This window comes from Bactrocera latifrons, unplaced genomic scaffold, assembly GCF_001853355.1.
Source record: "Bactrocera latifrons isolate USDA-ARS-PBARC rearing strain unplaced genomic scaffold, ASM185335v1 scaffold_12, whole genome shotgun sequence".
Lineage (NCBI taxonomy): Eukaryota > Metazoa > Arthropoda > Insecta > Diptera > Tephritidae > Bactrocera > Bactrocera latifrons.
The window spans coordinates 271,923-294,330 of record NW_017534630.1 but is presented as its reverse complement, the minus strand read 5'-3'; the positions used below and the strand labels follow the sequence as shown (position 1 = coordinate 294,330).

Below are 22,408 nucleotides of genomic sequence, written 5' to 3'. Positions count from 1 at the left end.
CACTCAATCATAACTAAGAATATAACCTGTGAAAACATATCAATACTATTTACAGTTATTTTATACATATTTTAAAAGCAAATAATATATTCCCATAAAATAAGATATTATTTTTAGTTTCAACAATTATAACACATATCACATATGTAAATTTAAATATATATATACTCTTTCCAAAATTAAGCTCACAACTTTTCAAACTTGAACTTCATTTCTCCAGTTGGGCGCAAAATCAAATCATTTACATATTCTAGCGGTTTCTCACCCACCCAAGTGACACGATAATTGCGAATGAACCTCACTAAAAGTGTTTCCATCTCTAGCTCGGCAAGCCGCTTGCCAATGCACGTGCGTGGACCAAAGCCAAATGGCAAATAAACGAACGGGTTGTGTTTCTGTGAGACTGGACAGGTGGCTTTGGCTGCCTTAATCCAACGTTCTGGCAAGAATTCTGCACTTCTTTCAAAGTACTCATCACTATTGGAAAGTGACATGGTCGCCATATAAATGCCGACGCCTTTGGGCACCTTATAACCAGAGAGCACAATATCGCGACCGGCCAGGCGGAAATTACCGTTGGCGATAGGCTTTAGGCGTAGCGATTCTTTGATACAAGCGCGCAAATATGGCATATTTTTGGTGTTTTCCTCAGTTAATGGCATCTTTGGATCAGGCAGCAGCTTAAGCAGCTCTTTGCGCAGCTCCTCCTGCTTCTCCGGGTTTTGACCAAGAAAGTGTAGTACCGATATAACTGTGGCAGAGGTCTATAGGTGGATATGGGCGATGTTGAGTAAACAAAAAAAAAAAAAACAATATTTTGTAATGATCTATTAGTGCAGCGCTTATTATACATACCGTATCCAATCCGGCCATTAGCATGTCCATAGCCATCACCACAGCCACATTCTTATTTATGCGATAAAGTTTCTCCAGCACGCTTTGCGCTTCGTCATTTTGCTCATTTTTGAACTTCTCCATCGCCTTTTCAATATAAAAAGTAGTGACCTCGGTAACATCATCATAAGCTTTCATAAGCTCTTTAAAGCCGGGTGTTTCAACATACTTCCAAAATGACGGTGATACGTCGTATGTGTTGGCCTTATCGAAAAATGCATTCATGCCATCAACAATTTTCAAGACATTAGCATCTGGCTTGTCGCGCGCTAAAAGACCCAAGCGCGTGTTGAGCGCGACGACTGCTACCGACTCAAAAGCCCACATTTTAATTTCTTCGGTAAAGTCGGTGGTCAGTTTGCCGGTGTTGTGGTTCAATTTTGAGTTTAATCTGTTTAAGAGTGTAGATATTTTAAAAGTTTGGCAAGGAAGTGTGATATTTTAATAACCTTTTTTTTAATTACTTTATAAGTCAGTTTAAATTAGACCACTAAAACTAAACTAAAAACTTATAAATTTACTTGCCAACTTACCTGTCTAAAAAGTCTTGTGCAATATTATCAATTGCAGGCAAGTACTGTCGGATATTCTGTACCTTCATCATAACTGGATTAACTTTGTTACGTATATCGCCCCAAGCTCTGCCCTGTCTGCAAGATGTTTAAATAAATAAATGGTATTTGCTGTAAACTAAATATTATTTGTTATAATTAACTAGATCTTCAACTTACGATGTGATTAAGCCAGTAACGCCTTGAAAAACATCTGGTCGCTTTTTTAGCCGATAATGTTCTAAACTGTCCAAACCTACCCTTACTGGCCAGATGGTTTCGTTGCGATAGACTGTTTCAAAATCTCTTGGATTGAAGGTGAATACTGTGTCTGGTGTACCCAAAATGCCATTTATACGGAATATATCGCCATAACGTTCTTGATAATGTCTTTCCAATATATGCGTGTTAGTTTTATGTAGAGGCCCTAGTGACAATATAGTTATTTAATATATTTCATTGAAGGTGATGAATCATATTTGTTACCTCCTGGTAATTGATCTCTCAACATACGATAGCTGCTAGGGCCGGGTATCTGCTTGTAATCTTTCGCATTTACCCATTCGGGGTCCTCACGTTTTTCCTCCTTTGTTTCGAAATGCTCAAGAATCACCTTAAATAGTTAACAGTTTGTAATAAACATCTTTGAAGTATAAATAGATTTTGTATTTTTTTAAAGTCTTCTCTCCACTATTGAGTACCAAATATAAGGAAATGAAAAGATTTTGATTCCTTTTCTCGATAAACTTTCTGCACGATATGGTAAGTAACTCGACTGAAATTTTGTATATTCCTTCGAAACAATATTTCAGTTTAAAAAGAGAATCGGTATATGTATTGTGCTCCAACAGGGCAATGTCAGGCCAGATACAACGATGGCGATAGACTCGCCAAAAGTTCTAAGAGCTTGGTTGAGAAGTTCTTCTGTATCAATTTTATAGCTTAAACCTGTGAGAAGCTTATGAAAATATATTGACCGAAAATATTGCAATAGGAATGAGTGTTTTTATGAGAATCGCCTTCTGAGTATACTTTGTTAACATCGAACAAAATGCTGTATATTTCAACTAGATCGGATAATTTCACCTGTGCTAAGTAAAATTTTCAGCAGAGAATGTATATTATAGAGAAGGCAGAGAACATCAAACAATATTTTAATTAAAACTATATTTTATGTTCTCTCTCTCATTGTTATTTGTTCTCTGGCTCATATTGTGATATACGTTCTCTGCCTTCAGTTTAGCACAATATGATTCCAGAGATGCTAGTCTAATTTAGCTAGGCCCAAATAGTTCATATATAGTACATATATACTAAATGTAGGCATGGTATAAACTTCCTACAGGATATTCAAGCTTTTCGAGTTCTTTGTATTGGGAGGCATACGCGCAACAATTATTGTAGCAATTTCATCGAATTGTACAACTGATTGTTACGTATATGTGGCAGTCGTATGAGTTGTGCCAACTGATTGGATAAAAATCAAAATTTTTTAATATTTTGCCAAGTTGGTTGTGTTAGTTGGATAGTGTTTGGGTTGCTCGTACGATTTCAAATGATTTCGCCATTTTATTTCGGCTGTCAAAGAGAGCGCGTCATTTATAATAAGTAAAGCAACAACTTCCGAACTCATATTTAAGCAACGAAGTGAATATTCATAATGAAGTTGGCCTCAAAATTGTGTTAAAAGTTGTGTCGTATGTAGCGACAAGTTCAATTTCTAGCCCAACTCAATCAACCAACTAATTGTTGCGTGTATGCCTTCCATAAACAAACGCCGCTGAGTATTCGCAATAAAATATAATCTAGTTAGAGAAATTGAAGAAGGTGAAGAGAGCACAATTTCTTATTCTCTAATTTGCGAGTATGAAAACTACACAGGTAATATTCTTGTCAAACAAAAGCTTGAGAAATTAAAAGACCGAAGCAAACAAATCTATTAAAAATACTTTACTATATTTATTGTTTTTGTGAACACGATACGTTACTTATGTGGTGGTAAACTCAGTATCTTGCATGACCGCGCAAAATATTTGTTATCATTTAAGCTTTATCAGCCCCTATGAAAACATATTTTTATACCCTGAAAGGAAAATATTTAGTTTTTTACCTAATTTCTAACAAAGAGAAGAATAAGCCGAAGATCTAAAAATGTATATACTATACGTAAATATATATATATATATATATATCAGCTGAGTGGATTTAGCTATAAGTCATACGGACTGTGTGTATATATATTAATAAGTCCCTCAGTTTTTGTTATATCGATCTGAAAATTTGTATGTGGTGGTAAACTCAGTATCTTGCATGACCGCGCAAAATATTTGTTATCATTTAAGCTTTATCAGCCCCTATGAAAATATATTTTTATACCCTGAACGGGAAATATTTCGTTTGGTACCAAATTTGTAAAAAACAGAAGAATAAGCCGAAGATCTAAAAATGTATATACTATACGTAAATATATATATATWGTATTTGTAATATCGGACAACTATAACATATACCTGCCATATAAACGGACCTATTAAACTGAAAGTCTTTTATGGAAAACTTTTTTATTATACGAGATATCTTTACGAAATTCAACATGAAATATCCGTAGTAATGCATAGTATACCTTTTTAAATCAGGCTACTTTAGCATATTGCTTACTTTAATATTTGACGAGATGTCTTCACAAAATTCGGCATGAATTATTGTGGTACTTTGTTCAGATCGAATTTGTATAGCTTCCGTACAAAGTAATAGGTGAAAATTGCGTTATTTAAGGAATCTTCTTTGTAGGTGAAGGGCATTACAGCGTCGGTACAACCGCACTTAACATTTTTGCTGGCTTTTTTATAGCGCAAACAAATGACTAAGCAAAAATATCGAACTGCGAATTTTTTTTATTGTGGTTGTGATAGAAATTGATGAATAAGAACTAAAATTTGCACCTATCAAATCTCTATACATGAGTACATACAAATATTCGCAAAATTTGGACTAACATCATTTGGAAGAAATGACGACTGCTACGACTAAACGAACCTACCCTAAGTTAACGTTTTTGTAAACAAAATCCCATTAATAACTAAACTTTAATGAAGAGAGCTTTATAATACTTATTTAATAGTAAATAATATAAATAATCACTTACGTGTTGAGGGCGCGGCAAACTATTTGACAGCTGGCGCACGAACAGCTGATCCATTACGCATTTTGTCGCCTGCTGGCCACTGCCGGCGTACAAAAGTGTAAACTTTGATATCATTACAGTTAATTGCTTTTTAATAATGCTCGTAGATAATGTCAAAAAAAGGAAAAAAAAACTTTTAAAAAATTTGGGCACAAGACAAACAAATTAAATGTATTTTTATATCACAGAAATATGCGCAGCAATATTTAAAACTAGATATTTTTTTGACTTTATTAATTAATGTGTTTGCTAGTAGCGAAGAGTAAAGCTAAACTAAGCAGCAAATATAATTTTAGCAATGCAAAACCAAATAGGAAAACATTAATAGTTGGAAGCTTTCACTGTATCGAATACAGGGTGGGAAGCAAACGTTATTATTTCGCTTGAAAGTTGTTGTTGTTCAAAAGTTTAACTTAATTGTGAGAGCTCTTAAAGAGTTCAATTTCTTGTAAGTATGAGGTAGAATTATATTTTTATTAAATTTTTGTTTTTAATACCTATTGCAATTGAGTTGTAGTAACATAAGAAAAATTTAGTTCGCTCAGAAATTATCAAAAGTATTAATTGAAACTCTAAATAGCAGATTTTAACTAAAAGGTGGGAAATGAAAAATAAAAAAATCTTTAAAATATTTTAACTTTCTTCACTGTTGTACCATGTACTATAAGCGCACCTAATTTCCGTATTATTATAAAAGCTTCAATAAAAAGCTCTTCAATGTATACTATCTAATACATTTATACAGTTTATTAATCTTGCTAACAAAATTCGCCGGTAATTTACATAAACAAGCTGTGCTTTCGTGAGCAAGTAGGTAGCCGGCTCGGTGAAAATATCTGACTGTTTGCATCTGAAGCTTACTATAAAGAGGGTACTCTCATGTGAATGCATACATTTTACCACTTTTTGGGAAACATTTTTTATGCGACAACAAAATTCAATCAATTTAACTTTTTTGTAATATTTTTAATTGTATTTTGAAATGAAAAAAAAAAATTACCTTTTTTACATTTTTAATATATGTATATTTTTTTTAAATCAAAGTAAAAAAAAAAAAAGTTCACTGGTCATGGTGATAGCGGCTGTTCGTGTTGTCTGAAATAAAAGAATCTAATGGATTATTATTCAGCAGTTCTGCGGCTATCGTTCCTAACGAATATAATCAATTTCATAAAAAAAAATAAATAAAAAAAAAATGTCGAACTTCAAACAACAAAGTGACGAAAAATATGAAAATATTTTCGAAAATAAACACTCAATTTCGAATTTTTTGATCATACGTTATTTTGCATTTCAGGTGACGATATATAAATTTTAAAGCAATCGGTTAAATACTTTTTTTTTTTTAGGACCATGAGAGTTTCAGAAAATGATGACTCGAGAAAAATTCGTTTAGAAACGTAGCAGCTGCAAACTAACTTATAAAATGCAATGACTTTCGGTCTGAATTTTTCACAGCATGTTTTCAATAGATTTTACTGTCAAAATATAATATATAAAATAAAAAACGATTTTTCGAAGTGATATACATGAGAATACCCCCTTAATGCCAGATATTTCAAGTGGAAGATTTTATGCAAGTTTTTGAAATTTTGGTTGTTGAAAATTTAATAAAGTATTTTTTTTTATGCATTACCGTATATACAAGTAAATTTACCCATAATACGAGAAAACTCGGACCCACATTTTTGTATGCGCTGTGTGATTAATTTTACCCTAGTACGAACGTATACTAGAATCCTAAGTGTTATTTTGAAATGAATAATATACATATTTTTACACTATTTTTGTTTATATTACATTCAAGCTATATATTTGTACACTACTCGTCAACAAATTGGTTGCACAAGACTTTTGCTTGACTTTTTATATTCTGTGCAAGTCACATTTTAACTTTTACAAAGGTTTAGCTGCCGTGTGGATAGCAATATTAAGCTCAAAGACTTATATTTAGCCGTAAACTAATTCACAAATTTTCCGACACGGCTAGTATCAATTCCGGCTTTCTCTATGCAACTTTGCAAGTTAAGGTCCGACAAAATTTTCATTGTAGCGGGTGCACGCCAGTTGGATAGAGACCAGTAGTACTCGATTGTGGCAAGCATAACCTTATTGACCTTATTGTGACAATTCTACTTGTTTACCTACCCATTGAGCTAGAAGTGGCCTCATCGCTGAACAAAATCTGGGTTGAAAACGTCGGATCAGCTTCAGTTCTTACACAATCTGTATTTTGTACGTTTTCAATTTAAGATGTGGATGAAAAAGCGTCAAGTCGTTTCCCACGTAAGTCCAAGTAGATTTTTTTACCAATTCTCTGTAAGGAGTTATAATGAAGAATTTAATTTAAGTGGTTAAACGGTTTTCCTCGAACATAAAACGGTATATTTTCCATAATTTTTCTTTTTTCATATAAAAAATGCTATATTTTATTCAAACTTTTTATTCTTTCAAAGATCGATATATTCACACTATTTTGGAAAATTTCAAAACAATGTATACAAAACTCGGCCATTAAGAAGTCATTTCTGACAGGTACCCCGAAAACCAGTGCCTCTACCTTGACATCACAACTTCTTACAGGATCAGTAAAAATAAAATTTTAAAAGTACCTACCTTAAATATGTCCATAAACTAAGTATTGGATCAACTAAAACCAAATAAGGTGAAAATTTTATTTTTATACCCTGAACAGTTTGTCACGAAGTTTGTAACACCCAGAAGGAAGGGTCAGAGACCCTATAAAGTATATATATAAATAAGCAGTATGTCGAGCTGTGTCGATTTAGCCATGACCGTCTGTCTGTATATATACGAACTAGTCCCTCAGATTTTAATATAACATTTTGAAATTTTGCAACCATCATTTTCTCTTCAAGAAGCTGCTCATTTGTCGGAACTGCCGATATCGGACCACTATAACATTAAGCTGCCATACAAACTGAACCATCGGAATCAAGTTCTTATATGGAAAACTTTCACATTTTGCAATATATATTCACGAAAGTTGGCGCATGTTATTTTCTAAAGCAACAATGTAATCTCCTAAGAAATTGTTTAGATCAGTTAACTATAGCGTATAGCTGTCATACAAATGAATGATCGGAATAAAATGTTTGCATGGGAAACTTCCTCATTTAACGATATATCTTGACGAAATTTATTATTTATAGAAATAATGTAATACCGAAATAAATTGTTCAGATCGGCTCACTATATCATATAGCTGTCATACAAACCGAACGATCGGAATTAAGTTCTTGTATGGCAAAACTTTCGCATTGACGTGGTATCTTCACGAAATTTGACATGTCTTTAAAAAGCAGTTTCGAGAAAAACGAGTTCAAAGTTTTTAGTGACTAAACCATAGCTGACCGCAAGCCCGCTAGTTTTCTAGGCTGTATCTCAAAAACTAGTACTTGAATCGATTTGAGGCCAATAATCTTGAGACATTTTAGCATGAAATAAGAACATAATTTTTTTTTTTTTTTTTTTTTTTTTTTTTTTGTTGAAGCTATTAAACCCATGTAACTGCTTAAGGAGAAGTAAACGTGATTCCTCGAACTGTTACTCATGGTATCGAGTGTATAATAACTTCAACCACAAGGACACCTTTAACGTAGCAGTATTAATTAATCACATTATATAAATTGTAAATTGCATGTGCACCACTGTTTTTAAGTGTAAATACATAGTCAGACAAAAATTTATAGCACTCATGCCATCATATAGGAATACTTATCAACCGGCATAATAGCAATTATAGGTTACATAGTTTTATTTACTATTATAAAAGTAGTGAACACCTGTGAGATTCTAAAAAGCGAAAGTTAAATTTGTTAAAGTTAGAAATTAGCTTTCAAACAATGCCAATGACATACCTTTAAGCAACATCAGTTGTGGCTCGAGAAGAGGTTGCTGTAACGACAGAACACTTATGAAAATGCATATTTTTGTAAGGAGTAGTAAAGAGTTTGTAAGGAGTAGGAATCTCTATAAAGTTCAGCGACTACTTTCAAGACTGCATTAATGATTCCTCTCATACAAAAACCCGACAAGAAATAAGATTTGAGTCATCTAATGGTGAATGCTTCTGAGGTAATAGTCAATAGTCTGATAAAATGCTAGTCCATCAGAGTAACGCTGAAGTGACTCGAAGTGAAGTGGTATCGAATTGAGCAATTTTTCCGGCAAATATGATGAAAAACATGTTTTTTTTTTTTTTTTGATTATTTTAAAACTAGTGTTAGTCTCTTCCCTCGTTTAACTATGAAGATTGGAAATAAATAGTACTTGACCAACCCACATTTGCCCATATAATAGTGTTGTCGATTTTAAACTGATAAGCTCAATATCTGTACAAGCACAAATTTTGGGAGCGATGCCATCTCATCTTATATATACATAATGGCAATGCCGATAGTGCCCGTGATGCTAACATGCGTACTTATCGGCCGGCCACTATGGCAATGTAGATATAATTAAAAGATCAAACAAATCCACAATTGCCAAATGGCACGGATAAATATTAACATTCCATAAACATAAATATTTACAGGCGAAACTCCAAGTTTAGGGTCAACCCACGCGCACACAAGAAATACAAACAAACATTACAAATCTTTTGCATAGCAATTCGACCACAGGTGGATGTGACAAACATTGTATCGAAGTTTGTAAAATTAAAGCTTAGAGCGCTAACATTTATTGTCTTTATGCTGCGATCGCTGCTCGCTGAATATCGGCAATTATTTACATACGTATATTGAAAAAGAGAAAACAAGAGCAGCTCAATTTAAGTACAAATTTACACATAGGTATAGCCTCTTAGTGTTTCTTTAGACAGGAGCGCATTCAAACAAAGCATCAACGAGGCAGCGAGAGAATGGGGCGAGACGAAGAATAATTCAGTTCCACCTGAGACAATTTGAATATTTAGAAATTACAATTAATTTAATTGGAGTACGAGTTGAGTATGTTCCCTTATTACATGACTCAAACTATATATTTTACCAGTTAAATGAAATGATAGCGTCCCAAAATCAGCTCGTACTTCATTACGTGTATCAAATACGACCATTTTCTGATGCTGAAACAATACTCGCAACGAAACTTAATTTAACTTTGCCTAGCTCTTGAAACAGAGAGTAAAGGTTCAATTATAGTTGGAGCAATTATCAACTCTTTTGTACATACTATATATCTGTTTGTATTTATAATTTTTCAAAAAACCCAAGTATGACTTCTCGCTTTCATTGTGCGAGCTCGTAATGACTCCCTTAGTCATTATTTTTCGTTTATTTACTTACATACGAGTGCGTATATGCATGTTCGCTTACAGAAATAGTAAATACCCTGCGGGAAAGCAATAGACGAGTTGACTTATATTATATATCATATCAAATATTAATTCTTCATATTGGAAATTAAGCTATTGTTTCTGAAATAGGCCTGAGCCAAGCTTAAATTATAATTTCAGTCGAAAAAATCAATAGATGTCATTTCAGTCGTATATCTCCAGTGCTACCAATCACATTGTGTCATACCACATAGTGCTGGAAAGATTAAGCTTAACAAAAAAATTAAATTTGAGAAATTAGACAAAGTTACAGCTATTCAAATATGGGGGAAAATAATGAAGAAATTCGTTATTATTTGAAAATTTTTGTATAAAAAAAGGAAGAACCCCACACAAGCCACCAATGAAATTTGTCAAGTTTACGGAGACGATCCTGTATCAGTTCGATTAGCATAGCAATGATTCGCTCGCGAAAGTTGCATCTCGCTCCGGTCGACCTATCGTAGAAACACGCGATGAAATTATGGAAAAGATTAACCAGGTTTAATTTCAGTAGGAATACGAAAAGACTTTTTCATCTACCCAATATGTTTAGCGTTAAATTGCAAAACACTTTCATTTCCTACAGGGCACGCATACATTATTGTAATATAGTAGTTGTATTATCGACAGAGCGTAAATTAGTCGCTGTTGCAAGCCAAAGCTTTATCTACACCGCTCCAGTAGTTGAGTAAGCAAGCAAATGGGTTCGACTTGAAATTAGTATTGCGCGAAAAGACTCAGGCGTCGGTAATAAATTTGTGACGCGTGCGTTCCACAAAAAAAAACTAAAACCAAAAGTGAAGAAAAAATCTGTGAAATTTATTTCTAAAACAATTTTCAGTCAAAGCGGTTTAAAAAAATATATTTTCTTATTCGAAATCTTGAAATCAACTTGCTGACTCCTCAAGCTTCCGCAATGGAGAGCTATACAACGGGCAGCAGTGATAATAGTAGCGAGAAGACGTGCGGGAAAAATAGCGTCGTGTTTTACGCCAATTCAAATAGCATTAAAATCACAGACAATTCAAATCGGACGGTGGATAAAACCAAGAAAAGCAGCAGTCTACAAGTGGCTGGCAGCAGCAGGCCGCTGGGTAAATGCACGTCGGATTTGTTGATGCAACGGCTGCGACGCAAACGCTCCGTCGTGCGGCAACGACTGCAAATGGAGTTCAGTGAGTTAATGGAGGTATGGGAGCGAGTGTAAACGGGGTTGAGAGACAGCTAGCGTGTTGAGTTTTTAGTGGGTTAGTTGGTCAAATTGGACACGGCAAATTCACTTGATTTTTTTTTTTTTTTTTAATACTTCCTGCTCCAGCTGACCTTGTTGACGCACGGATTCATTAAATTTGGTTACATAATATAGTTGACTTTTGCTGTCTAACGAATTTTTGCAATGTCTATTTTTATTCGCAGCACTTTCAGCGCAATACTAAATTGGCCGAATCATCGAAGCGTTTGAAATCACAGATCTGGAGCTCGGTCGTCACGATATTGTTGGTCAAAGCCAAAGATCTGCCATTGGCCGACGATGGTAGCAAACTCACCGATATACATATTAAATTTAGGTGGGTACAATAAAGATCACCAAATGTTGCATTTAGTAACCAAAAAACTGAAACTTTTTTGATAACTTTTTCTTTTTCTCCCTCTTTTTCTCTCTCTCCTTTCATACGTCAGACTCGGCAATGAGAAGTACAAAAGTAAGTCTTCCTGGACCGAACGTTGGCTGGAACAATTCGATTTGCATCTCTTCGATGATGACCAAAATCTGGAAATCTCGCTTTGGAATCGCAATGCGCTCTACGGCAAAGCCAACATTGATTTGAGCGTGTTCCAACGTGAGACCACACATGGCATTTGGCGTGCCTTTGAAGACTGTTCCGGTGAAGTGTTTCTTATGTTGACCATAAGCGGCACTACCGCGCTAGAAACAATTACCGATCTCAAAGCGTACAAGGAGGATCCACGTGAGATGAAAATCATGCGCGATCGTTATCGTTGGCATCGTTGTTTTCAGAATTTACGCGATGTCGGACATCTGACAGTGAAAGTGTTCGGTGCGACGGGTTTGGCGGCAGCTGACATCGGCGGCAAGTCCGACCCATTTTGTGTGCTCGAGTTGGGTAATGCGCGCTTACAGACACAAACCGAATATAAGACGTTAACGCCGACGTGGAATAAAATTTTTACCTTGTGAGTATTAAAATATTTGAATAGGGGCTATGATTTATGAGTTTGATTAAGATAAAAAAAAACTTTGTTTGAAAGTTATGTATGGTTTCTTAGAATTTTATGGTAATGTTAAGTGTCACAAACCGAAAGTTTAGTGAATTTTCTATTAATTTGTGCTTCCAAAACTTATATTCTTCGAACTTATACAGTTAAATAGTGGCAAAAGCTCGGTATGGCTTACCGTAAACAATAGTTATTGTTATAATAAAGAAGCTCAGTTCTAAAACTTTTGATCCCAAAAAATTTTTCGATATTTTTTTGTCCACCAGCAATGTCAAGGACGTCACACAAGTACTCGAGATAACAGTCTACGACGAAGATCGCGATCATCGCGTCGAATTTTTGGGGAAGCTTGCAATTCCACTACTGCGCATCAAAAATGGTGTCAAACGCTGGTATACTCTAAAAGACAAAAATCTTTGCGCGCGGGCCAAAGGATTATCGCCACAGGTAAGTTTCGATTACCAACATTTTGGATTTTAGTGGACCTCGCAAACCTACTGACTTCCACAGAACTTTTCCTCAAGTATAACTGAATTATTTCTTTTCTTTCACACCACAGATCTGCCTTGAGATGACCGTACTTTGGAATGATGTGCGTGCCATTTGTCGTATATTACAGCCGAAAGAGGAGAAACTGATACAACAGGAAGCGAAATTCAAGCGCCAACTCTTTCTACGAAACGTCAACAGACTGAAAGTGATAATTATGTATATTTTGGATGCGGCGCGTTACGTACAGTAAGTAATAAACTGAAATTAAGAAGTTAAATACATCATGTGTTTTACGTATCGATTGCTTTTTCTTTCACTTTCCATTCGCAGAAGTTGCTTTGAATGGGAGTCACCGCTGCGCTCAGCCATCGCTTTTGCTCTGTGGATATTGGCCTGCGTCTATGGCAATTTGGCGACTGTGCCATTAGTCTTGCTGCTAATCATAATCAAGTGCGTTGCCGTTTTTTCAATATTTTATATAATTGCAAGTATTTACATTTCATTATTTATGCTCTTACAGAAACTGGTTGGTGCGCATGATTACCGGTACGAGTAATGATCCTGCCGCTGGCTACTATGATTACGACTACGATGAGGATGATGACGATGATAAGGAGAAGGAGGAGAAGAAATCGATTAAAGAGCGTCTACAAACCATACAGGAAGTCTCTCAAACGGTGCAAAACACGATTGGCTATCTGGCGTCGCTCGGCGAAAGCACTAAAAAGTAAGTGCAAATTACATGTGTACGTGTGCAGGTGTGAGTGGGGGGAAGTTAGATCGGCTTGGTGTTTAGGCAAGCTTTCGATTACTCATGAAGATAAGAATTGACACTAAAGAAAATACTCCTACATCCCATTCTATTCTTAAAGTTAGGGTCGTTGAAGACGAATTGCTCGCTTGAACAATTTTGGGTTTCTAACAAATATCGAACTTAAAGAATTAAAAATATTGATCTCTCGGTAAAAGGTTCGGTTCGCATTGCCAAAACTTTTGATACACGAACAAGATAAAGTTAGATTGGAAGATATGTATACTAACACTTTCAAGAGTTCTATATTTTATAAAAGGTCTCGGCAGTTTCCAGAATTATTCAAAATTTAAGTATTAAAGATAAAATTTTAATTTTATTTCTTTACAATATTTTTTAAAATAAACTGGCAACGTCATTAAGACTTATTGTTTTCTTAACTAGCTGTTTGTATCCTAATTTCTGCAAGAGTGAATATATTATATAGTATATATATACTAAATTTTCGGGTATACAATTGAAATACCCTATAGGATTGCACACCTGGCGGCATGATTAATAATTTATATATTTTTACTTAAATTAAAATTTATTTAGCAACTCCAAAAATAAAAAAACGTTTTTTCCAATTTTTCACAAAATAATTTTCATATTATATTACATTTTATAACAATTTGAATTTTAGAACAGGTGGCAACTCTGAAAATATTTTTACCCAAGGAATGTCTACATTTAAAGTTTTGGCAAATTCTATTTGTTTCAATAATTTTAAAGTTAAACGAGGTGGCAACTCTAAAATTTATTACTAAATGTATTTGCTCATCCAATGACCAAAATTCTTGTTTTTCATATTTTATATATTTTTTAATTAAATATTAAATAAGGTCTCGACAATTCCAACAATTTGAACTTTAAAACAGGTGGCAACTCTAAAAATATAAAAAAATGTGTTTGCTCATTCATTACCTACATTTAAAGTTTTGTTATATTTTATATGCCCCAACAACTTTAAAGTTAAACCAGGTGGCAACTCTAAAAATAACTACTAAAAATTTTGCGCACCCAACAATAAAAAATCAGGGTTTCTTATTTCATGTCTTATTGTTGAAATCACAATTAGGTGGCAACTGTAAAACTATAATATCTTTCCTTTATAGTTTCTCACAATAACATTTTTTAATTTGCTAACGCAGTATAAATGTGGATAGTTTTGCCATATTTTATATGCTCCAAAAATTCGAAATTTTAACCTGGTAGCAACTCTAAAAATTATTAACAAAATTATGTGTTCATCCAATATATAAAAATCCAAGTTTTCTTATTTAATCTTTTTTTTTTTATAATTTAAGTGGTATAGGAAATGTTACAAAATTTTTTCTCACCCAACATCTACCGTACAAAATATTTTGACTACGATTGAATTTTCTAAATTTTTTTACGTCTAGTACTTTTAATTTTTCCGTCCCGGAACTAACGTGGCTCGCAGTGGCGCTGCTAGTTGGCGGTATTGTGGTCTTGCACTTCATACCCATACGCTTTCTGCTACTCTTCTGGGGCATTATGAAGTTCTCGCGACGCATTCTACGCCCAAACACGATACCGAATAATGAGCTGTTGGACTTCCTATCACGTGTGCCAGACGATGAACAAATCGTGAGTATCTCAGCTTCAGTTTTATGTGGCTTTGAAGCTTTTTAATGCCAGACTTTTTTCGACTTTCGACTTTTCAGAATCAATTCCGTGAACTGCCACCCACAGCGCCCACCGATCAGTCGCGCAATAATCCCAAGAAAAAATTCAAAGCTTCATAGTCCATTGCCAATTTAGATGCCACTGGTGCGCTGCAACAATTCCAGAGCACGACCGTGTCGCAGCAAATTGGTTTCAATGATGCTGGCACCGACGGTGGCATGTTGCCGCAACATGTTGGCAGCGCAAGAACACGCTCCGTGCGCAACATATTCAAAGCAAGTCGTGACAACTTGAAGCAGCAACTGAATAAAGCTTACGGTAAAGGCGTAAAAAAATCAAATTAGCAAAAATTGTGTAAACTATAAGTGATCCACATACTTTAGCATATAATCTCAACAAAAAAACAACAACAAAATTAAATGATGACTTTACTAAACTAAACTTAATGATTGACTTAAATGTGAACTTTCGAAAACTTAAGCAATTTATTGAAAACACATCCAAAAAAAGGCACTTCCAAGTTCCAAAGCTTACACAATTAATGATAAATGATATTTAAACTTATGCAATTAACTGTTGATTACTGATGAAATTAACTGATAATTAATATTTTTACTTATAAATATACACTCAAACAATCATTCATATAAGTATTTACGGTATTTATTAAAAAGAGCAAACTACACTATTTACAAAAACCAAAAAAAAAAAAAAACCAATTCTTAGCACTTTACTAAAACTATTTCACTCGAAAATTGTATTAGTATAACTGTAAATACAAACATAGTTGCTTAAGTACTTATTAATTCCACTTAAGTCATACCTAAATGTTTTTCACAAAATAAATAATTAATTTTTTTAACAACATACATAGCATAATATTCGGATTGTCAAATTAAAATTTAATTAACTAATACCAAAAACAAAAAAATGCTAGCACATACCTAATTATATTGAAATTTATACTTAGCATAGATATTCAAATATTATTTAAGCGATTTGTTACAAGATTTGTGATATTTTCTAAGAGATAAATTTATTAGACTCATATTTAATAGGCACACGAATTTAGTTAACAAATTTCTTAAGCTTAATTGAAGCCAGTATTCCTGCTAATTGTCCCAGCAGTGTAAACACTTATTACTTAATATTATAGCAATGTACAGTTACATTAATTTTTCAGGTACACTTTTTATTAGCGAGTAAGAAAACATTTATTTTAACCGCACACGAAGCTTATGCACCATTAAACTATTAACATCAACAAAATTCTAAAAGAAAAATTTTATTTTATTTTACTGCAAAATAAAATTAGAACCCTAAGATTTGATTTTACTAAACGTTTATCAAAAAAAAAAAAAAAAAAAAAAAAAAAAAAACCCAAATCCAAAAATTGCAAAAATTTGAACTCTTTGGAGTAAATATCACAAACAAAATCCAATCCGGCCATGAAAAAATCGTTTAAGCTTTAAGCTTCTACATTATTACTACTTTGATTTGGAAAGGGAACAGAGCGGGAAACACTGTTGGTGTTGGTGTTTCTTAACTTTTTTCATTCAATCCGGTAGAAATAGCGATCGGTCAATGCGACTTCATCGAATTCGGGGAAAGAAGGTCGGCCAACATCATGTTCTAAGCGTTGTTTTTCGAAAGAAATAAGGCTCGATGCTGCTACTTTACCGCAATCCACACCAAACAGTTTATTTTGGGGATGTAATTGCGTTTCCTGAGCCAAACGAGGATTTGACTCACCCCAATGGCGGCAAATTTTTTTTTTGCTGACGAAGCCATTAGCCAGCGGAAAACGTGAACTGTAAGCAAACATTGCCGCCACCAATTGTCATAATCATGTCATGCCTATTGATAAACGCTGTACTTGATTAATACCCATTAAAGAAAACATAAATATGAAAACTTCTTCTGCTTTTTGATTCTAATAATACAACTTCGCAAGTATTAGGTCAATAACACTAATCACATGTCCGAAAAATTGACAATACCCGAATCCAAAAATAGTTTCAAAGATATTGGGAAAAATAAAAAAAGTTAAAAGCGTTTTTCTCAAAGCTTTGTTTTTGAAGTCGGTGAAAAAAATTCTTCCGAGACGCCTGAGCCCATCGACCTCAAATTTTCACTCTTAGATATATTTTTTGTCAGGTAATTATTGACAAATAAAGTTTTTGATAAAAATTTCGATTTTTTGATCAACTCCGAATGGTAATTTTTTCACAAAAAAAAAAAAACTACTTCTTTTTGGAAGTCGCAAATCGAAAAATTTTGCCATATCTCCGATCTTTAACTTTTTCTAAACCTTTTTAAATTTGAGATAATTTTAATCAGAATAATTTTTCGTCCCCGTCAGACCGGCTACAACACCAGAAGAATGCAAAATTAAAAAAAAAATTAATCAGCGATTATTAAAGTACATTAAATTCTATGTCTGTACTTTATTTTTATTTAGTTATATTCTATATTCATTGAGACAAAAGAAAAAAATTAAAAATTCATTGTGACAAAAAAATAATTGTAAATAAAATGAAAAATGTTTAATTATTCATCAATATTTACTTTGCCTTCAAAGTAGTCCCCACCACATGTAATGCATTTACCATCATATACTCATGTCTCATCGGTAGTTATTATATAATACTCTTCATGAATATGGGATCGAACTTCGCACGACTAAACATATCCAAAGAGACCTGTTTACGTTATTCTCCTTGGTACGAGTCGTTTTTTGTCAAAATGTATAATCAATAAAAAATAAATCAAAGCATTTTTTTTTCTTACTTGCAAGTGGATATAACTCCCTAATAAGAATCTCCATATATACAAGTACATATGTTATGCACTTCCTTCCTCCAGCCACTATTTAATAAACTAAATATTAATAACTCCATGTCCTTGTTTTACGTTACATTATAATATTTATTTTCATAATCGGACGACGACATTAGTATTAATTTTTATGTTTAAAATTTACTTGCATTTTATTGAGTTAGGTAGGCAAGATCAACACCAGCACACGAACGAAGAAAAGCTTCTCGCTATGCAATTATTTGTTGCTTACAAAACTTTTAAATTAAATTATATACACACTAAATGGCGTGATCGCTTATCAAATCAGTTTTGTTGTACGCAGCACTGACAGTAGGAATTTATGAAAAGCTTTCTATTTGAAAAAAGCTTTCGCATTTCTAAGCTTTTCGAAAAAAAACATTAAAAAATGTGAAGTTATTTTCACATCTCATTTTGAAAACTTAAAAAATATAAAATAAACTTTATGAAAGAGCTTCTTGAATTTAAAGTTTGGCATTATATTGAAATGTTTATTCCGAAAATTCTCACTTAGCATGAGATCTTGCGCTCTCTCGCTACGTTATGTATGTGGTATTAAGCAAAAATGTTTGATAAGTGAAATGTGGAGAAAAGTTGCTAAGTCTTTACTCTATCTGTGGATATTTTATGTATACTTTAGCAGTGTACAACACACCTAGTTTCAAACATACAGATTTATTTCATATATACAGGCAGTTGCGTAGACATGTGTAGTTGGCAAATGCTGGTCTATATAAATTTAAAAATCTTAATATCTGCAGTCCAACTGATAAGAGAGCCATGCCGATAAGCTGAGTTCTTGAAAATACCAACAATTCTAAGTCCCAACCCACGCATCGTAAGAGTTTCTTACGATATTCTTATATATGTACATTATATATCGTATGTACTAATATAAATTTTGAATTTAGAAAAATTTTTATTTTTTAATTTTTAATAAAAAAAATGCTCAACACTTAAATTTACATACAATTAGATGTACAAGTATATAAAATTTAATAGAAAAATATTTCAATAAATGCAATTCTGGTAAGAATTCAAAATGTCACAAGTAGAGTTAAGAATACTTGCAATTTAAAGCTAAACGCCTCCTTAGTTGTTGGCCTCATTCTTCATGAATTCATAGACAACCGAGAAATCCTTGTTGCCCAAGCCGTGAGCTTTCAGTGTACGGTATATCTGATGAGACAGAGCGCCCAAAGGAATGGGAGTGTTTGTCGCCGTGGCCACACCGCCAGCCAGACCCAAATCCTTAGTAATCAAATCGGTGGAAAAACCGCCAGCATAGTCTCTATTACTCGGTGCAGTGGGTGTCACGCCGGGCACTGGGTTGTACGACTCCGACGACCAGCAGCGGCCAGTTGATGAGTTAATGATTTCGGCAAATACATGTGGGTCCAAACCTTGGCGTATGGCCAAATTCATGGCCTCCGATGTGCCAATCATGGAAATGGCCAACATCATGTTGTTGCACAATTTCGCCGCCTGACCCATGCCATAGCTGCCACAGTATGTTATACGTTTGCCCATACCTTCCAGAATGGGTTTGACTGTGTTGTATTCATCTTTCGTACCGCCAACCATAAATGTCAGTGTGGCCTGCTCAGCGCCAGGTACACCACCCGATACGGGTGCGTCAATAAAGCGCGCACCCTTTTCGCTAATAAACTTCTGCAACTCTCTGACCAAATTGGGATCGATGGTGGATGAATCGATGAAGACAGTGTTCTTATTAACACCATCCGCAGTCATTTCGTTGTAAGCCTTCCACACAATATCATTATTGGGCAACATGGTGATCACATAGTCAGAGTTCTTCGCCAAATCGGTGGTCTTATCATAGACTGTGGCGCCCTTGGCTTTCAAATTGTCGCAAGCCTGCTTCGATATATCAAAGACATGTAATTTGTGACCCTGCTTGATCAGATTGCTAGCCATATGACCGCCCATATTGCCGAGTCCGATAAAGCCAACATTCTTGGAGGCAACGGCCTGTGATGACATGGCACGCACCAAAGTTTGGCTCATAGCCTTGGTCACGGGCATTGTGAAGACGATACGTAGTGCCATTTTCCCTACGGTTTAATTAACTATAATCGAGAAGCAATAACAATTGATCAACTGTGTGTTACGCAATTGCTACTTCAAATATTCCAAGCAGCCACATAAATAAAAACATATGCATATAGGTATGTAAATATGTATCACCAATGTGTAAATATTCTCCAAACACACACACGTATGTATTTATGTAGTGCTCACTATATTTCTACATACCAGCTGTACAAAAGTTCCACAAAAGCAATCCACGTCGGTCAACGCTGAGCAGCACACTGAACTATCTTCAGCTTTCGCATTGCTGCCTAACCTCCTAGAATGCTAGAAGAACTTATTTGTTTGGAAAACTAAAGCAGCATATACACACATTGTGACCATAAAGTACCCGGAAATTGTAAATAAAAGACAAAACATCTGATTATTCGTCAATATTTATTTTGCCGCCTTCAAAGTAATACCCACCCGATGTAATACCCTTATACTAACGATTTTTCCAATCCTCGAAACACTTTTCATAAGCACTTTTGAGGATGGACTTCAGTTCCTTCAGCGAATTTTCTTTTATATCTTCAAAAACGGGTTCCATGTAGCTGCAATTTCCATTTGAAGAACAAGAAAAAATCACACGGAGCAAAATCTGGTGAACAGGAAAGTCCTCCAAAATCAGGCATGTCCTCAACGATTTCCCGACCGTTTTTGATAAATTTATTTGCAATTTCCGGGTGATTTTTTGTCACAGTGTATGTATAAAAACATGTTTTGCACTGACGGATCGAAGAGCTTTGCTTATGGGGGACGAAATCTGGATCATGTGTGTTCAAAAAAAAAAAAAAAAAAAATATTTATAACTTTCATAGGGTTCAAGTAAAACCCTCTTTATCTGGGATTTTGAAAACTCGCTTTTGAGTAGAGCATGCCTTTAAACTTCATGTAATATTTTAGTGCATACAAAGGTCTTATAATATATTTTTCTGACTTGTCCAAACTTTAGCTCTAAAAACTCTCTTTAATTAAATTGGTTGAATCCATGAAGAATCAATAGTTTTCGAATGACCTTTAGCTGTTTCAGTTGTCTGACTTCTGTTCTTGCGTGAAATATTACCGAGGGCTTTCAAAAATAATAGTTGGGCATAAGACCTCTAAGACCACTTTCCTTGCCCAGTAAACTACCTCGTTGTCAATCAGAAATTTTTCCATCATTCCATAAGTATATACTAGTAAAAATATATATAATAGACATAAAGAAAGAAAAATGTCAGCAGCGCGTGTTCAAGTAACGCACACCTCTAGTTCACCACCTCTCCTTCAAAATAAATACGTATGTATAAGCTGATTTGTGTGGGGGCACGATTGGCAACGATATCGCAGACAAGATAACAAGAAACAAATTCTGTCACAATGAACATGCTGCTATACAATATCCATATACGAATATATATTAGTATATATACATACGAATGTATTGGTACATAAGGCTACTTTGCTAATTCATCGTATGTACATACATGTAATATATTATATATCGTCACTTAAAATGAAAACAACGTATCATCAAAAAAATCGAAATTGAGCTTTTTATGGCTTACGATTCACTACATCATATTATATACACATATGTATCATAAAAGTAAATTTTCAGCTTCCGCTCTCAACTATAAATAATATATAACCATTTTTTAACCAAAACTCAAATTTTGTTTCAATATGAGTGTTTTCTATTGTATCGTTTTTCCTTTGCTTGTAAACTTTTGAAAAGTAATATTATGTTATTTTGCATTTTAGATGACGATGTATATGAGTTTATGTGTATATATGCGTTTATAAGCGGCCACTCGTTTCACATGCCTTGGCGGCAACTCTCACCTAGAGAACAAAAATAATGGGAGAGCGCCAATTGTGTTATGTGAGCATATATGCGTCTCAAAGTACAGGGTAGCCAATTTGATATAAAATGGCATTGATTGTGGGGGATTGAGTGTTTAAAATATTATATAATTTCGTATAAATTGAGCTCAGAAAAAAATTTTAAAAATATTAAATAAAAAAAAAAGTTTAAAACTAATACTATTTGTCAAAATTTTTGAAATTATTCGAAAAAAATAAGAATAATAACTAAGTTAAATTAAATGTATTTTTGTATTAATATCATTACTACATATTATTATCATTAATGCGGTAAAACTTTTTTCTGTTTTTCATATTGATTTCATAACAATTAAGCTTCTACAGATGCAACTCAGATATTATGCAATAATATTGTCTGCAATTTTTATTGTTTTACTATTATTATGTTATTTTTTTTTTTTTTTTTTGGAAAAACTATTGCCTATATTGTTTTGGAATTAGCTCAATTTTATTTCGAAACAAAT

At 33.9% G+C, this 22,408-nt stretch overlaps 3 protein-coding genes across 5 annotated transcripts in view; 1 reads left to right on the top strand and 2 right to left on the bottom strand.

The window, feature by feature from the left end:
* LOC108978296 (multiple C2 and transmembrane domain-containing protein 1) overlaps positions 1 to 16,466 on the top strand; it is a 42,838-nt gene extending 26,372 nt beyond the window's left edge. Inside the window, exons 1-9 of one of the 2 annotated variants that reach the window (XM_018948491.1) lie at positions 10,707 to 11,159; positions 11,387 to 11,538; positions 11,651 to 12,166; positions 12,475 to 12,655; positions 12,768 to 12,946; positions 13,031 to 13,150; positions 13,221 to 13,427; positions 14,897 to 15,104; positions 15,182 to 16,466. In XM_018948491.1, coding sequence (XP_018804036.1) covers positions 10,887 to 11,159; positions 11,387 to 11,538; positions 11,651 to 12,166; positions 12,475 to 12,655; positions 12,768 to 12,946; positions 13,031 to 13,150; positions 13,221 to 13,427; positions 14,897 to 15,104; positions 15,182 to 15,262 — 1,917 coding nt within the window. In that variant the 5' untranslated portion in view covers positions 10,707 to 10,886 and the 3' untranslated portion in view covers positions 15,263 to 16,466. Of the gene's footprint in view, positions 1 to 10,706; positions 11,160 to 11,386; positions 11,539 to 11,650; positions 12,167 to 12,474; positions 12,656 to 12,767; positions 12,947 to 13,030; positions 13,151 to 13,220; positions 13,428 to 14,896; positions 15,105 to 15,181 lie in introns of those variants that run through there. The other variant, XM_018948490.1, reaches the window with a different exon arrangement.
* Positions 127 to 6,907, bottom strand: LOC108978298 (probable cytochrome P450 12b2, mitochondrial). Of its 2 annotated transcripts, none has more exons than XM_018948493.1 (6): positions 6,778 to 6,907; positions 1,932 to 2,058; positions 1,626 to 1,872; positions 1,428 to 1,544; positions 856 to 1,285; positions 127 to 764 (listed from the first exon to the last, which is right to left on the bottom strand). In XM_018948493.1, the coding sequence occupies exons 1-6, from the start codon at positions 6,799 to 6,801 to the stop codon at positions 186 to 188; spliced, it is 1,524 nt and encodes a 507-aa protein (XP_018804038.1). In that variant the 5' UTR covers positions 6,802 to 6,907; the 3' UTR covers positions 127 to 185. The 2 variants fall into 2 exon arrangements, with proteins under 2 accessions (XP_018804038.1, XP_018804037.1); XM_018948492.1 differs by lacking the exon at positions 6,778 to 6,907 and adding an exon at positions 4,591 to 4,884.
* Positions 16,467 to 18,937: 2,471 nt separating the features above from the next.
* LOC108978299 (probable 3-hydroxyisobutyrate dehydrogenase, mitochondrial) lies at positions 18,938 to 20,362 on the bottom strand. The gene is made up of 2 exons (XM_018948494.1): positions 20,259 to 20,362; positions 18,938 to 20,071 (listed from the first exon to the last, which is right to left on the bottom strand). Exon 2 carries the CDS (start codon positions 20,049 to 20,051, stop codon positions 19,074 to 19,076), a length of 978 nt encoding a protein of 325 aa, XP_018804039.1. The 5' UTR covers positions 20,052 to 20,071; positions 20,259 to 20,362; the 3' UTR covers positions 18,938 to 19,073.
* Between the last annotated feature and the right edge of the window lie 2,046 nt (positions 20,363 to 22,408).

Excerpts from the sequence above, each read along its gene's own strand:
- LOC108978298 (XM_018948492.1), bottom strand. The coding sequence starts at position 4,704 with ATGATATCAAAGTTTACACTTTTGTACGCCGGCAGTGGCCAGCAGGCG. Across the intron at positions 2,059-4,590 it reads GTTTGCCGCGCCCTCAACAC|GTGATTCTTGAGCATTTCGA; the intron begins GTAAGTGATTAT and ends TAACTATTTAAG. Across the intron at positions 1,873-1,931 it reads GAGAGATCAATTACCAGGAG|GGCCTCTACATAAAACTAAC; the intron begins GTAACAAATATG and ends TATTGTCACTAG.
- LOC108978299 (XM_018948494.1), bottom strand. The coding sequence starts at position 20,051 with ATGGCACTACGTATCGTCTTCACAATGCCCGTGACCAAGGCTATGAGC.